Here is a 17,177-nt window from a genome sequence, read left to right on the forward strand (position 1 = left end):
GCTTCATTTTAACTAATCACATCTTCAAAGATGCTATTTCCAAATACGGTAACATTCATGGGACTGGGTGTAGGACTGAACAAATCTTTTTTGGGGGAGGGGGCACAATTGAACCCATAACATGTGGGAAGGGTCTGGTCATGATAGCTTTGAAACCCACCAAGTGTGGCTAGAAAATTTAGATGATAACAAAGTGAGGCTGGAGACCCTACTTTGGCAGTTGGGTGTGTAAGACTGCTGTCAGTACAGTTGACAAAGCTGAGCTTCAAGAATACTCAAAAGGGGAAATTGGAAGGCTCCCATTGTTGAGATTCACACATGGGAGGGCATTGTATTTGGCTCCATTCTTTGAGGAAGCTCCTACTTTTAACTATACTCTTCCTTACATTCCAAATGTTCCTCTTTGTAATATTCATCTGATTTGTAATTTACTGATTGTGGTAGACTACGTATCCCAATTTAGACATGTTCCTAATCTTAATGTAACTGAGGGTTAGAATTAACAAATGATTATGATTACAAAATCATTATATAGATGCCTTTATATTATAAAATAGCAAAAGAATAATATCTGAAATTGCTGATACTGGCTGGATCTGCTATTGTGATGGTCATTCTAAACAGGTCTCAACCCTGTTTATGGTTACTGTAGACTTAGGCTCACCTTGTGTGTGCTTACTATTGTAATGGTAACCACTCCAACCTCCTATTTAATATTCATATGTAAAACCTTGTGGCTGACCTCTACTCTGTACTGTCCTATCCCAGAACCTTTATCTCTGATAATGATTGTAACTTTTTTTAAAAAGATTTATTTATTTATTTATTTATTTCTCTCTCCTTCCCCCCACTGCCCTGGTTGTCTTTTCTCTGTGTTTATTTGCTGCATCTTCTTCTTTGTCCGCTTCTGTTGTTGTTAGCAGCATGGGAATCTGTGTTTCTTTTTGTTGCATCATCTTGTTGTGTTAGCTCTCCGTGTGTGCGGCACCATTCCTGGGCAGGCTGCACTTTCTTTCGTGCTGGGCGGCTCTCCTTATGGGGCTCACTCCTTGCACGTGGGGCTCCACTACTCGGGGGACACCCCTGTGAGGCACGGCACTCCTTGCGTGCATCAGCACTGTGCATGGGCCAGCTCCACATGGGTCAAGGAGGCCTGGGGTTTGAACTGCAGACCTCCCATGTGGTAGACGGACACCCTAACCACTGGGCCAATTCCTCTTCCTTGATTGTAACTTTGAGACTCACTCTGGTTTCATACCCACCCACCCATCCTGTTCAGCCCCTTAATGTTTATTAATGAAGGAACCTGTGTCCAAGTTCACCCCAATTTTTTATTAGCATTCCAGTGATACAAAATACTAGAATCTTGACAGGTCCAAGAGGCAGCTTTTGGGCTAAGGCAACTGGCTTCCTTTGTTTACACCAACAAATAAACTCTTTCTCTCTTTGAAACCCCAGTGTCTCAGAAATTGGCTTTAAAGGCACATCTGGAGAAAAGATCCTGCTTTTGTTTGTTATCATTAATCCACGTTCCTGTAGTTGTGAACCCCTTGTAAATAGGAACTCTTGAAGATGTTATTTTTAGTTAAGGTATGACCCATCTGAATGAGGTTAGGTCTTAATCTGGATGACTAGAGTCCTTTATAAACAGGGGAAATTCGGGCATAGTCAGAGAATGCCACGGGGATGAGCCAGAACCCAGAAGTCCACAGAGCTGGCACCCAGAAGTTAATGGAACCCAGAAGAGAAGGACAGTACATTGCCATGTGATAACAGGAAGCAGACGTACAAGCAAAGATGTTGCCAGATTTTCTCTAGGTTCTTGGCTATGCTACAAAAAGTAATGTAAGTATATGCCAGTTTAGTTAGGCCAGTAGTTTATTAAGAAAATGAGAGAAAAGAAATAGGAGAAAATAACAGATTATGGGTCCCTGGTGTAGTGGAAGTTGAGAGGATTCAGGGATCGCATATTGAAGGTCAGGATGCAGGAATTCTCTGAGAAGGAAGATTTATTATGACTGGTAGGGCCCGGCGGACTCCTGTCCAAAAAGCCAAGCTCAGAGTAGGGGCTTTAGGTTATTTTTATACGAGACACACGGGGTGGGGCCAGGGGAGTTTTAGGGGTCAAAAAGACTTTTTTTCATTTGTTTTTTTTTGGATTTAGGGGTTTGTTTGAATACCAGCTAAGCTTGAATTAACATATCGCCCACATTCCAGGTAAGCTTGAATTAATATATGGTCCATGGTCCATGTTCCATCTGGATGTGACTTTGAATACATACTTAGTCTACATCCTTTTTGACTATTCAAAGCCTATAGGGCCTATATCACTTAATTGGTTTTCTACAAACTAGGCACGCTTGCATACAGAATTAGATAAGTGTGAATTCATGCACAGGCTATATTACTGGTATAGTTGTGGGTTGGTCCAGAAAGAGAAAGGAAAAGGGCTAAAAAGTACTATTTTACAGATTACACGTCCCCATTACAGATTACAAATTCCCAGGTGTACTTGCATGCTGGTCCAGGCAGAGTGAGAAAGGACAAAACTTTTTAAACCATTATTTTCCCCACTCCTTGTTAATGTTTGCAGGGGAGTCCCAGCTTTTTGCTGTTTCAATTGGTTACCTCACCTGTCATTTCCCCTGGGGGACCCAAAGGCAAGGCCTCTTGAGAATATCCAGGGCTTTTCTTGATAGGAGAGGAAATCCATTCCAAATGGGGAATTTTCATGATGTTCTTCCAGCAGCCATCTTGTGGGGTCTTTCCCTCAGGGATGGCTCCCACAGCCAGATGTTTCACAGCTGTGGTTTTCTGCCAGGTTCCAGATTTGTCTTCTGTCATTCCCTAAACTAGCCTGCCTCAAAGGGACCCCAAGGATTGCTGGCAGTCCGCACCAGAATGTTATAGCATATAGGGAGAAAGTATCACCTTGCTGACACCTCAATTTTGGATTTCTCCTAGCCTCAAAACCATAGGCTAGTAAATTCCCTTCATATAAGCCAGTGTTGTGTGATATTTGTCATAGCACCCTGGGAAACTAAGACACTGATGAAATGTCTTTCTTCCCTTCTAGACCAAGTTCTCTGCCAGAAACCATGGCTGCCTTGTTCACCATTATTTGCTGGCAAAGGACTTGGCAGTTAATACATGGTCAATAAATATAGTCCAATGGATGAATGATGGACTAGATGAAATAGGTACTGTGGTGAATCATCTATTAATGTATCTCTAGGATTTGGCGGGTAGGGAGAAGAGGGAAAAGACCTCATTAGAGCAGCCTGCTTGGTGGCAAACAGTGAGTGGACACTTAGGAAGGGTATGCTTAAAGGAAAAAAAAACACCTACTCAAATTGATATGTAGATTTGTGAATGTCCCCCTTTGGCAGGGGCCTAAGTAAGCCAGTCCAAGAGTAATTACATTGCAGAGAGGCTAATGGTTATGTTAATGTTTGTCTGGGACCAGACAATGGTCAGAAGTGGAGTGCTGGCATAAATGATTCTCAGAGTGGCCTAGATAGGCTGGGATCTGAGGTTTTCAGCCTTTCACCCTTCCCACATTGCCTCTGTCTGGAATGTCCATTCTTGCCCACTCCCTTGTCCCAACTCCATCTACCATTTTTTTTGGAGAGGGTGAGGCTCTTGCTCATTAATTTTTGTATTCCTTATAGTATCTTGCATAGAGTATGCCTTTATTAACTATTATTGAAAATAAATAAGTTAGAAAAAGGTGATGGTATGCCCTTTGGGAAGGTTTGGGGTCACTTACTATTGTGTACTGCTGTGGGCCCTGTGGGGCCAGAGCTACTGTCTAATTCCAACATCTAAGATGGGGCTCTATTTTCTAATTCTTACAAAGCTACCAGATAGCCTCAGCCCTGGGAAAGACTTTGAGATGAGAAGGTTAATGAAATGAAGCAGAAAGGTAGGAAGCATTTTTAGCAATTGGCAAGTATGTATTCCTAAGAGTTCAAGATGAATTTAGATGACTCTCAGTTTCTTATTTTAACATTCGGCCTGACTCCTTGTTCTGCATACCCTACAGTTCCCCCACCATGCCTCACTCTACCTACCCCTAGCCTCTGAGATTAATCCTGTACCTTACCAGGGCCAAAATTTAGGCCAAGTCTGCTGAGTGACCTCGTGTTCTCTGTGCTGGTATGAAAGAGTCAGATTCTGGTGGGTGGAGGGGAGGGGGGCGAGGGGAGGGGGTTTGCCTCTGGATGTAATAATGCTTACTTAGGCCATCAGCTCTCCAATCACATTTCTTAGTACGAAAGCATATGTCCCTAGAGCTGTGATTCTATGAAAATCAACTCATATTCTAAATATAGAGTCCCTTGGCCTTTTGCTAGGCATTCCAGTTGGTACTCATATAGATGGCTCATAACCCATGTTTTGAGAAATATTGCCTAGATCTGTATCTTTTCTCACTCTAATAGCTTTGTTTAGTAGAGAAATGGATTTTACATAAATAAAAGGAAGACATTTTTCAGTAGTCCCAGCTTTCCACTGCCTACTTTGGAATGGCCTCCTTTGGGAGATATGGACCTTCTCTTCATGGTGCACAAGGCCCTGCTGTGCCTCCTTCCCACGTCTTTGCTCTAACTCTGGCCACTTTGTCTTCAGTTTCCTCACAGTAGTACATCATGTTGTTTCATGACTCTGGGACTTACCCCACTGTTTTCCTCCACCTGGATTATGACCCCCCTTCATTGCCCACTCCATGTATCCTTTAAGTTCTCTCTCATGCACCTCCTCACGGAAGCATTTCTTGACTACTGCAATCTGTGTCAGGTGCCCATACTTGGTGCTCCCTCAGTACACTGTGCACTCCTGACTTAGCACCTGCCATATTGTATGTTGGTTTTCTTTCTTTTCATCTCAGTCAAACCAAGAGCTCTTTGAGGCCTTCTCTGTGCAGTGTTCCTAGCAGGGAGAATGCAGTAGGCATGCAATGCATATTTGTGGAATGAATACTTGTATGAATTAAATAGATGTTTAGAGTTAATAATTCATAAAGTTTCAACCCCGAGACTTTACAATTTTGAAGCCAGTGCATACTATACTCCAGGCCTCTGATTTTATTTATTTATTTTTGCTTCTTTCTATTCTGTCTTCCATGATATATTTTCTGTTTTCTCTGTAAATGCAATAAAGAGAAAAGCTAATTAATCATGAGTATTAAAATGTAATCTTTTTTCAAAATACAAAGAAAACATAAGTTAATACTTACCTAATGAAATAATAGCCATGCTCTGGTATGATATGTTTGGCAAATCATCTACAGGTATTTACTGAGCATCTAATATGTACTAGCACTATTTTAGTTGCTGACTCTACAGAGTGGTACAAATGCTTACATTGTGAACATGATCCAGTTTTATTATAAGCTTCCAATAAGTTCACTTTTTTTTTTTTTTACAATGTATCAGGCACTTGAAGTACAAAGATGAAAGCATGTTTCGTATTCTAGAAATGCTCAAAATCTATTGGGTTCACACATACAAAAACAGAGTTCAATGAAAAGTGGGGTACAAAGGTAAAGCTGGGAAGCCTTAAGAGGTGTAGCTCAAAGGAAGATTCCTGGGGGAGGTAACACTGATTTGAGGAGAAAGGGAGTTAGCCCAGCAAAGAGGGAGGGGAAAAGGCAAAGGTTTGGAGTCAGAAAGAGTGTGGTACATAAAAGTAGCTTATACACAGCTCCTTGCATGCCTGCAGAAGGTGATTGTATTAAACTTCTCTGTTGGAGTGATTCCTGACACTTTGCCTCCAGAAGGACACTTTGCAAAATGGCAACCTTTTGTTTTTCCCAATTTGGAGGATGCTATTGGCATGTAGAAGCCAGAGATGCTGCTAAATATTCCACAATGCACAGGATAGCCCCTACAACAAAGAATAATCTGGCCCCAAATATCAATAATTACAGGGGTTAAGAAATCCTTCTCTGTTGCATCAGACGTTCTGCTTGGCCAGAGACACAGAAGTCTATAAATGGAATCACAGTGATTTTAATAAAGACATAATGACCAATACAGGTATTATATAATTGTACTAGTCAGCCAAAGGGGTGCTGAAGCAAAGTACTAGAAATCTGTTAGCTTTTATAAAGTGTATATATTTGGGGTAAAAGTTTACAGTTCCAAGGCCCTAAAGAGTCCAACTCAAGGTCGCTCTCACCAAAGTCATTTGCTATGTGTTGAAGCAAGATGGTTGCCAGTCTTTGCAAGGGTTCAGGCTTCCTCTCTCTCAGCTACAGGCTGGCATAGGACTTGTTTCTTTCTGGGCCTTCTCAGCTGCTCTGGTCTCTGCACATGGTTATCTGTAAACTCTCAGGCAAATGGCTCAACACTCTTCCCCGGGCCTCAGGATCAAAGCTGACAAAGTTCTCTCCTCTGGTATCTATGGAGCTCTCTCGCTTCCATATGTCTTCTTGAGAGTGCATCTGTTTACATCACCCCACCAAGAGAGTGCGGACTCAACTCTGAGTCACACCCTATTGCTGTGGTCAAGTCAAAACCCTAATCTTAACAGGTAATAGACATGTCAGGTAAATCTAATACAATCAAAGAGGATCACATCCAGAGGAACAGAACAGTTAGCAAATATAATCCTTTTTTCTTTTGGGGGAATTCATAACTAATCTTAAACTGCCACAGAAAATAAGTTGCTTTTTAGATAGTGCCACAGTGGGAATATTGTGAAATGTGGGAAAGTATTAAGAAACATGGGAAATTCTGTCATTTTTAGTCAGTAAGCTCCTCTGTTATGTGTAAATTTAAGGGGACTGTGTTTTTTTCATGTTCCTAGCACAAGGTCTGGCACATAGGACAGGCTCAAAAATTATTTGTTGACTGCCTGCCTGACAGACTGACTGACTGGTAGAAGACTTCAAGAACTAACTCTAAAAGCTTTCACTTTAGCCAATGATCTTGTAGGAAAATTCAGCTGCAATTGGAGTATAGAATGTCAGATGTGATGGAAGATTATCAAATGCAATTAGGAAGCTGTTGCAGATAAAAAGAGGCTGTGAGAGAAATGGAAAGTATGGGCTGGTTAGGCATGGAAATGAATGATGATTTTTAAGAGATATCAGGAAGAAAGTCTTGTTGAGATTTAGGTTTCCCTTCTCTAAGTTTGGAAGGTCCCTAAGATCACCCTCAGGCTCAAGATTTCTCTAGGACTTACAAAACTCAGCAAAATGCTTGCACTCATGGTTCTGGTTTGTTATAGCAAAAGCATGGAGATTAAAATCAACAGGAAGAGACACAGAGGGAAGGGCCTGGGAGAATTCTAGGCGTAAGCTTTTAGCTGTCCTTTCCCATTGGAGTTGTGACACAGCACTTACTTCTTGCAGCAAGGGTGTATGGCAAAATGTACAGAGTCTTGTCAACCAGGGAAATTCACCTGAGCTTTCTTTCATCAAGGTTAATCCTTTATTACACACCTTCTTTTATTTCTGTCTCAGATCCGGTTCCCTAGCAGCAGAGCCTGTGATGGGGATTTTTGTGCAAGACATTGTAGGAATGGTCTGAAAGGAAGTGAACGCAGCAGCATAGAGCAGAGTGAGAAGCTTGACAAAGCCGTAAGTTTGCTGAAATACAGCCCCAGCCTAGAATATGAGTGGCACTGCAGAGTTGCCCTTCCTTGAGGGAAGGGGACTGGCCGTCAGTGTTCTCCAATCACTCAGTCACTGGCCCGAGGTAGGAGAGAGGAGATCATAACCTTGCTGGCATTTCTTACTAGTGGCTGACTCCCTTCAGCCAGGGGCAAATAGCAGGAGAAGGGTGCAACTATGAAATGTTAGCAACCAGGACTTACAGCAGCTGGAGTTGGAGTACACTAGCCTGGTAAAGGGGACCCGGGTAGGGCACCAACCATGTCTGCCATATTCTGCTGTCATCTGTTCTTTATACGTACCCTGCTGAGAGACTTCCAATAGCTTTCTGTCACCTCTAGAATAAATCCCAAACCCTTTTCCTGCCCTATAGTCTCTGACCCCTTCCTACCCCTTCAGCTTTGTCTTTCATTCTATTCAAACTTACCATATTTTTCTTTCTTAAACATTCATAGCTCATTCTCTCCTCAGAGCCCTTTTGCTTCGTTTTCACTCTTCTGGGAATGCTTTTCCCCCAGATTTTCATGGCTAAGTGCTCATCATGCAGGTCTTTCTACTCAGACGTTACTTCTTTAGAGAGGCCCTTCACTGACTCTTTCCCCAAGAGGCTGTGAGCTGCCTGAGCTGTTCTTAGTCAGAGCTGTCACCCTGATGGTGGAAAAGTAAACACCCAATAAATATCATTGAATGAATAAACAATTGGTTGGAAAGAAAAGAGTAAAAGGTAAGGGTTGACACTTTCCCAGAGATAGTGGATAACTGAGAAAGAAGTGAAAACTGACAGAAATAAGAAACACGATGTTTGAATTAATTTATACAAAAAATAGGAAATTTTGTTTTAGACATACTAAATTTGAGATAGTGGCAGAAAATATATGTTAGAGGCAGAATAGTGATAATAGTGATTAGGAGCCCAGTTTCTAGAATAAAAGTCATAGCCCAATATCACCACCTACTAGCTGTTGAAATCTTGGGCACATTACTTAACTTCTCTGTGCCTCAGTTTCCTCACCTATAAATGAGGATAATAATATTGCCTACATTATAGAGTTGTTGTGAGGATTAAATGAGTTAGAACCTATAAATCAGAGAAAACAGCGCCTAACTATTTTTAAGTGGAATTTAAGGAGTGTGCATATAGAAGACATAGTCAAAGCTAGGGCTGGGGCTATGGTTAGGTGAATGAAGTACCTCAGGGACAAAATCTTAAACAGAGGTACCTACTCTGAGGGTTGTGCCCTTGCATAACCCTGAAGTGCTTCCTTAAGTTCTGTTCCCTAGCGCCTAGTTGAAACAATCAAAGAGGAAAGCCCTTTAACCTTAAGAGTCCAGGCCCCTGTAACACCTTCCCTGTCTGGGCTTGGTAGAGTGGTTTCCTTCTGTTACTAATCTTTGGGTAGCATCTCTGTCTTTGGATTGCTTCTCAGCCTTTTCCATCCCTTGCATACCAATTCCCTGCTGTAAATCCCCTCTGTTCAGATACTCTGAGTGGATTCTGTATTGGATGCAACGATTACTATACTCTAGAGCTCTAAGATAAATGTAGAATTTCAGAGAAATAAAGGAAGAAGCTAATATTTATGGAGTGACTTCAATGTATTAGGTATGTTTATATAGCAGACAATATTTAATCTTCACAAGGTGGTAGCGTTATGCCCACTAGATAATATGTAGATGAGAGAGCTGTGATATAGGGAGATATAAATCATCCACGGTAACTAATAGCAGAGCTGAGATTCAAACCTAGATATGTTTGAAGGTAGACCTTATATTCTTCCTACTACTCAAATCATCTGGGGGGCTTCCAGATTTTTATTAAACCATCAAACTACCAGCATTCATTAACTCAGCACATTTCTCTGATTCTAAATCCTATCAATTCAAGATTACAAAATGACAAAATACAGTAACATTTCTATTAAAATATTTTTTTCTCTTCTTGAAGGCTTAGTCACATGTATAATCTTGTAATCTCATTTTCAACTGACTCTTCAAGTTTTGCTCATTTTTTTCCCCACTGTTTATATATATGCGGGTGTGTGTGTGTATGAAAGAGTGAGAGACAGAGAGACAGAGAGATAGAGAGAGGAGAGAGAGAGAGAGAGAGAAAGGGAGGGAAGGAGAGCTTTTCTGAGTATTTAATGTAACTATTCTGGGATTTGAAGTTTATTTACAACCACTGAATTGTGTTTCATAGCAATATTATTTCTAGATCAAAGAGGCCATGCTTCTTTCAAGGTAAGTGCTAACATAGAAGAGTTATTTGGAAATTCCCTCTAACAGATAAGCTATTTACAGTTATATGTAAATAAAATAGGTTTCTCTCATTTGAACAAAAACATAGTAGATAAGGGTGGAGTATTGCATTTTTGTAATTTATGTGAAAAGAATATATAATCTAAAATAAACTGAATGCACAAAATAAATAGCTCTGTTGCAAATTATTTATTTATGAAATGAAACCTCTTGAAAAGAGAGAAATGCTGACAGCAACTTAGTATGCAATATACTATGCTCCTGATCTTACCCTTACATTTTCAAAGTCATACATAGTAATTTAGTTGCACTCCCATTAATATTAGTGGGAGTTTTGAAACTTAAATTCCTGCACACATCTTTGAAAATGTATGGGTCAAAGTAAACTGCTAATGAGAACTGCTTCTCATTTTTAGTGAAATAGTTTCAATGTCTCCTAGAAGGCACCTTCATACCTAGTCACAGGAGAATTTTATCATATAAAGTTACTATTTAGAGGTTATCATCTTTAAAGCAACGTGTATAAGAAACCATGTTTAAGAGAAAACAGTCTTCTCCCAGTTTTAAAGAAACATCAGTTCAGGATTCATGTTGTTTCATGATAAGCAACGGACATTGGGTCCTTTCAATAGGTGAGAAGCTGGGTGCATCTGATCAGTGATACAGACATGATAAGGTGAATTTTAATTAGGACTAAATTGTGGTATTACTCTTTCATACTCTGAACATCTGTTCCCTTCAGAAATGATGATTTATGCAGGCTATCAGAGCAGACAGCTTGCTACAGCTTATGTCACGGTTAGTGGGAAGCTGGTGGTAGCATTTCAGAAAACCAGCATCTAAATGGAGACTGGCCAGTGTATATGATATAGGTAATAGGGGGAGGGGAATCATGATGTGTCCATTTTTTATTTTGAAGCCAAATATTGATTTGACTTTTAAAAAATTATCTTCTAGACCATCTGTTGTTAATGAAGAAAGTAACTTGGACAATGAATGGACTGATGCTTCCTACTGATGTCATAAGACAGAAAACCAAGCCTGTTCTTTCCATCCGAATGAAGGAATTTACTGAGAAGACCTCAGTCCAAATTCTGTTTTTAAAGAATGGCATGGGGCAGGAGGGGCATGAGATTACAGTGGGAAAAGAAACCATGAAAAAGGTAATCTTGTATTAAATGTTGTAGTATGAATTAAATTTCAAAGTATTAATGGCATTTTTTAAACCAGTGGATTTAAAAATGTACTGGTTTTTTCTTTCTAAATATCAATATCAATTAATAAACTGTGAAATATCAAGAAGGCATTATACAGAACTCAAAAATGCAACTGTTTACAAGTATCCTTATTATACTAAGAACATAAAATTACCTCAGCAAGCTATGTTATTTCTGAAAATTATTTACTTAGTTAAAAGATACAGTTACACAGAAGGAGAGGGGATGGCATTCTAGTTTGCTACAATATTTTATAGAATACTTTTTTTTTTTTTTTAATTTATTTAATTCCCCTCCCCTCCCCCGGTTGTCTGTTTTCTGTGTCTTTTTGCTGCGTCTTGTTTCTTTGTCCGCTTCTGTTGTCGTCAGTGGCACGGGAAGTGTGGGCGGCGCCATTCCTGGGCAGGCTGCACTTTGTTTCACGCTGGGCGGCTCTCCTTACGGGGTGCACTCCTTGCGCGTGGGGCTCCCCTACGCGGGGGACACCCCTGGGTGGGGCGGCACTCCTTGCGCGCATCAGCACTGCGCATGGGCCAGCTCCACACGGGTCAAGGAGGCCCGGGGTTTGAACCGCGGACCTCCCATGTGGTAGACGGACGCCCTAACCACTGGGCCAAAGTCCGTTTCCCTATTTTATAGAATACTTAAATCTAACCTAGCTTCAAATCTCAAATTTGCCCGTTTCTGTTTAGAAAACAAATAAGAAGACCTAGAAGCAACCCCTGACCCTTGAAAAAATAAGCAAAGTCCAAAATAATTAAAACTATTTGAGAGTATCTATGTAAATTTAAAAGAACAAATGTGGATGAATTTAAGAAAAATCATGCAAACTTTACAAAAAATTAAAGTGCTACTTGTCATCAAAATGCATGTTCTTTAGAAGGTATTTGTATTTCCAAGATCATCTTTGATATTAAAAAATATGGAGGAACTAATGAGAGTTGGAAAAAACCCACTTTTAAAAATAGATATTGGGAAACGGACTTTGGCCCAGTGGTTAGGGCGTCCGTCTACCATATGGGAGGTCCGCGGTTCAAACCCCGGGCCTCCTTGACCCGTGTGGAGCTGGCCATGCGCAGTGCTGATGCGCGCAAGGAGTGCCCTGCCACGCAAGGGTGTCCCCCGCGTAGGGGAGCCCCACGCGCAAGGAGTGCGCCCGTGAGGAAAGCCGCCCAGCGTGAAAAGAAAGTGCAGCCTGCCCAGGAATGGCGCCGCCCACACTTCCCGTGCTGCTGACGACAACAGAAGCGGACAAAGAAACAAGACGCAGCAAATAGACACCAAGAACAGACAACCAGGGGAGGGGGGGAAATTAAATAAATAAATAAATCTTTAAAAAAAAAATAAAATAAAATAAAAAAATAAAAATAGATATTGATTTTTGAAATAATCTTAAAGCAGCCTAATAATAATAATTATTATTAAATTTATTAAAGTGTATTTAGAGAGGCAGCAAAACATAACCAAATTCTCTAGGGTTGAATCCTGGCACCACCATTCACTAGCTGTGAGATCATGGGCAATTTAGCTTCTTTGAGCTTTAATTTGTTCATCTGAAAAATGGGGTTAACAATAGTGCCTACCTCAAAGAGATGCCATGAAGATTAAATGTGATATAATGCATGGAGTACAATACACAGCACCCAGAAAATTTCCAACAATTGTTTGCTATTCTTTAGGGCTAATAAATACACATCTATGGTTAAAAATTATTTTTTTTACTAATGAAATCAAAGTGGGTATAAGTTATTATATGTTAAATTATTTTCAAATTGAATATTGTTTGAAACAAGTGAATAGTTGACTAGATATTGGAAATTTTTAAATCCAAATACCTATCTATTTAACTACGTTTGTGGTGGTTTTATAACCACAGCCATGTAAGAACATTTGCACATGAGTTGGGAAATTTGTTTTTTTTTTCCCCTTCTTTTCTGCAGATTTGGATTATGAGTAAAACAAGGGACATTGCACACGAGAGTAAATTGCTAAGGCGAGTTGTAACATATTCCCTGGAGATTTTGAAACATAGAAAAGAGGGCCATATCTCTTGGATTGTTAAAATGCAGTCATTCTTGGAGACAGAAGTTAGATTAGATAACCTCTTGCGTTCATTTCACTTCAATCTCTGTAATTCTATGCCTTGGTGGTAAATTTCAAGTAACAGCCACTTTTATAGATTATATGTTCTTAGATGAAAGGTTGAGTGTAAATAAAAATGTCACTGCTATTTTGCTTTTTGATACTAGAAAACAATGCATTTAAAACTGGCAGTCCAAGGAAGTGTTAAGCTTTTTTTTTTTTTTTCTACTTACAATTTGTAGAATTTAAAGATTTTGGCAATTTATGAAACTCATGATAGTATATGATTCAGTAACAAATATATTTGTAAATATTTGTCTAAGCATTACTTTTTTAAAAATGAGGTAAAAGAGAGGAGGTATCCAAATGCTGGTTTTTGGTTGTTGGTAACACTTTAGAAAGGAAAAAATAAGATGAGCTAATTATTTTGCAAATAAAATTTAAAACTTGAAAGATTTATTGATAATCTTTGGGTAATTCCCAATTTCTAGATTAAATGTCAAATCAGTGATAAGAATAGAGGGATAGCATAGTACATAGGAGGCACCCAAATTGTTTTCTCTTTTTATTTGTTTTTAATTTTTATTTATTTATTATTTTTAAATTGCCTTTTTTTAAAGATACATAGATTACAAATAATGTTACATTAAAAAATATAGGAGGTTTCCATATACTCCATACCCCACCACATCCCACTCCTCCCACATCAACAACCTCTTTCCTCATTATGGCACATTCATTGCATTTGGAGTACTGCTACTCTGAATGGATTCTAGTTTAAGTTGTAGTTTACACTCTCTCCCAGTCCATTCAGTGAGTTATGGCAGAATATGTAATGTTCAGCATCTGTTCCTGCAATATCATTTAGGACAACGCCAAGTCCCGAAAATGCCCCCACATCACATCTCTTCTTCCCTCTCGCTGTCCTCAGCAACTACTGTGGCCACTGTCTCCACATCAATGATACAATTTCTTCTGTTGCTAGAGTCACAATAGTTCTATAGTAAAAGAGCATAGTACATAGGAGGCACACAAATTGTTTTCTCTTTTATGATAGAATATTAGGAATGTTAGGGACCCAGCTATTTTTAGATTACTGACTAATGTAAAACTGATGTAGAACACAAAGAATTCTTCTATGATGAAGGTTATCACAGTGACTTAAGGAGAGAAATATGATCCTCTTAGATGAAATTCTAGTCATTAAAGATTTCTCTTTTAAACATCAAGTTATGTACTTCAGAACACACACTTAGTGACAGACTTTATTTACTAAGGAATCGGCTTGCCAGCTAAACATGTGAGACCACAAAGTTAACATTAGGTTACATACTTCTTACAACAAACCTTACCTCAATCAGTTAAAATAAACCAACATGAAAGGAGAAAAGAACTGCTAGCTCTGTTTTAGTGCCTAAAGTATCACATTATAACACTTTGAAGTAGAAAGAAATCTTATCTTCCCCTTAAGTAGTTGTCATACCACAGATTTTTAGCACGTTAACAAAAATAAAATAAAATAAAATAATCCTTGGAAATATATTATCTGTGGGACTGCATCAAATAATCATAACATAAATGGGAAATCAAAAGGAAATCCATATATTTTGGGTGGTTAAGTAAAAAGTTTGAAATGAGGATCAAAGTGATGTTTCTTCACTAAACTCAGAAATATCGTAACTGTGGCATGACCCTTTGATACTTGAATTAGGTGTTTGTTTTTGGTTAGCATCAGGGTGGATAAGTCATATTCTTCTTCAAATATCTCTTGATTCATTGTCAAGAGAAGTTGTATTAAACAGCTTAGATTATTGTATTATCCACGATAGCATCTCCTTTTTGAAAAATGTTTTATTTTATCTACAGTTAATATTTTTTTATTTGTTTTTACTTGGTTTTCTATGTATCATTGATAGACATGAAATGATGGTGGTGGAGAATATGAAAAAGATAATGAAATGAAGGAAAAAATGAAAAAGACGCCTTGTCCTCTTGTTTCCAGTTTGAAGGGATTGCTCTCTATTGTGGAATCTCTCTTCACCAATAATCTGGGAATAATCTTTCTCTTTCTTCTTTCTTGGAACTTTCTTTCTTAGTTCCCTAGTCTTCATCTTTCTCCATTTACTCTTTTACACACATATTCCATGGTTTCCCAAGAAAGCAAACAAGCAAAGCAATTTTTTAAGATCTTGGAAAATCATTTGGATTTTAAAAATGGTGTTCCATTGCCTTCTTGTTACCAGTGTTTCTATTGAGATAATCCCTTATCCTTTTTATCTTTTTAATTTTAACTTTTTCCCTCTGAAAACATTGTGCTTGTTTTCCACTTTTTGTTCCCAGTGTTCCAAATATTTTCTAAGATGTGCTAGACACTCAGGATGTCCTTATTGTCTGAAAAGTCTCATCCTATTCTTTTGGAAAGTTTCTTGAATTATTTCTTTGACAATGTCTTTTCTTTTCTTTTTTTGTTTTGATGTTATAGAACTACTATCTAGTTGGATCTCCTGAACTGAACTTCTAATTTTATTATATGGGATATACTGTTATCTTTGCTTTTCAGCCCAATGAATTTTTCACTTCTGTTCCCTGCACTTTCTCTCTTTTCTCTAAGTACTTGTTTTTAGTATTCCTTTCTTATAGACTTTTCTTAAATATGCCTTAGTCCTTCATTAACATATAAAGTAATGAACTAAAAGCTGATAGAAAGCTCTTAGAGTACAGGTGAGCCTTATGGAGGAATGGCTTTTGTTGGTGAGTGTTCTTTGTGTGTGTGCATAGGGGGAGTCTTTTCTCTAGAACTGAATCAGTTTCACCAGACACGATTTGCCAATCTGAGCATTCTAGTAGCCAAATGAAGAAGAGGCTCAGGGTTGCACTTTCACTATGAGACCTTCATTAAATCCCCTTCTGAGGAGATTCTGCATTGAAAAGTCAACTACCCTCACTCTTAGGTCTCTGGTGCCTCTTGTTCTAGCATTTCTCTGGTTGAGCCTATCTAGAAAACAAATCTCTCATATTCTCCCCTAATGGCAGAGGTGTAGATGCCTAGATGCTTGGTGTGGGGAAGAGGCTCTGGGGATTTAACTGCTGTTTATAGAAATAGGCAGCCTGTTTTTATCCCCACTTTTAGAAGTATGTGATGGCTCAGATTTCCAAGCCTTTTTGGAGTTCTGCAATACAAATCATGTTTACTTCTATTAGTTTAAGCTTCTACTTTTCTTGTCTGCTAGATCATTTACCACTTGATTATCTCCCTTCTTGCTTCCAGAATTTTTGTTACTATTGTCTTTTTCTGGTTTGTTCTTTCTTTTTTCTTATTTAAAAAATGCTGTGTGAATGTTTTACTTAATATTAAAAAGCAGTTTTTTAGATTTAAAATAAATAATTCTAATATCTTCTTCCCACCCCAATGTATTGTTTTGCCCAGTCTCTGGAGTTTATGCACTCTACTTTAGAAAACATAGTTTAGACCGCTTAAATGAGAAGAGAATAGTTCCTTGAAGTCACCTGGAGACTTCATGCTTATTCCAGGTAAATGGCCTGCAATGTTTCTCAAAGTATGGTCTACAGCTCACCTACTTCAGAATCATCTGGAATATGTGTTACAAATTCAGACTCCTGGCTTCCACTCCAATTTACTGAATTAAGAATCTTGAGTATGTGGTCTTGGGAATCTGCATTTCAGCAATTGTCCGCTGAAGATCGCTAACCTCACTAAAATTTGAGAACTCTTGTTTGGGTGTTCTAAAACTTCACTGATGGTCATGTTCACAAACTTCTTTATTTTTTGTTCTTTTTTACATCTCATCTGGCTATGAGAAAGAAAGTATGAGATTAGAATGCTAGCTGTTAGACTAGAATTAGTGCAGGGAGTTCATAAATCGGGAAAAGGAAAATGTACACAAGTTAGCACGAAGGGAGTAGTCTTTGTGTAGCAACCTGGCTTAGAAAAAAATAAGTATTCCCTTAATTTTGCATGTAAATATATTTCATTGTAATTACTA

General features: G+C 38.7%; 1 protein-coding gene across 2 annotated transcripts in view; it reads left to right on the top strand.

The window, feature by feature from the left end:
• DCDC1 (doublecortin domain containing 1) overlaps positions 1–17,177 on the top strand; it is a 661,015-nt gene that overhangs the window by 126,635 nt on the left and 517,203 nt on the right. For both annotated transcript variants that reach the window (XM_071218130.1, XM_058305602.2), the window contains one exon: positions 10,832–11,037. In XM_071218130.1, the coding sequence (XP_071074231.1) occupies positions 10,832–11,037 (206 nt within the window). The remainder of the gene's footprint in view (positions 1–10,831; positions 11,038–17,177) is intronic.

This window comes from Dasypus novemcinctus, chromosome 10 (genome assembly GCF_030445035.2).
Source record: "Dasypus novemcinctus isolate mDasNov1 chromosome 10, mDasNov1.1.hap2, whole genome shotgun sequence".
Classification (NCBI taxonomy): domain Eukaryota; kingdom Metazoa; phylum Chordata; class Mammalia; order Cingulata; family Dasypodidae; genus Dasypus; species Dasypus novemcinctus.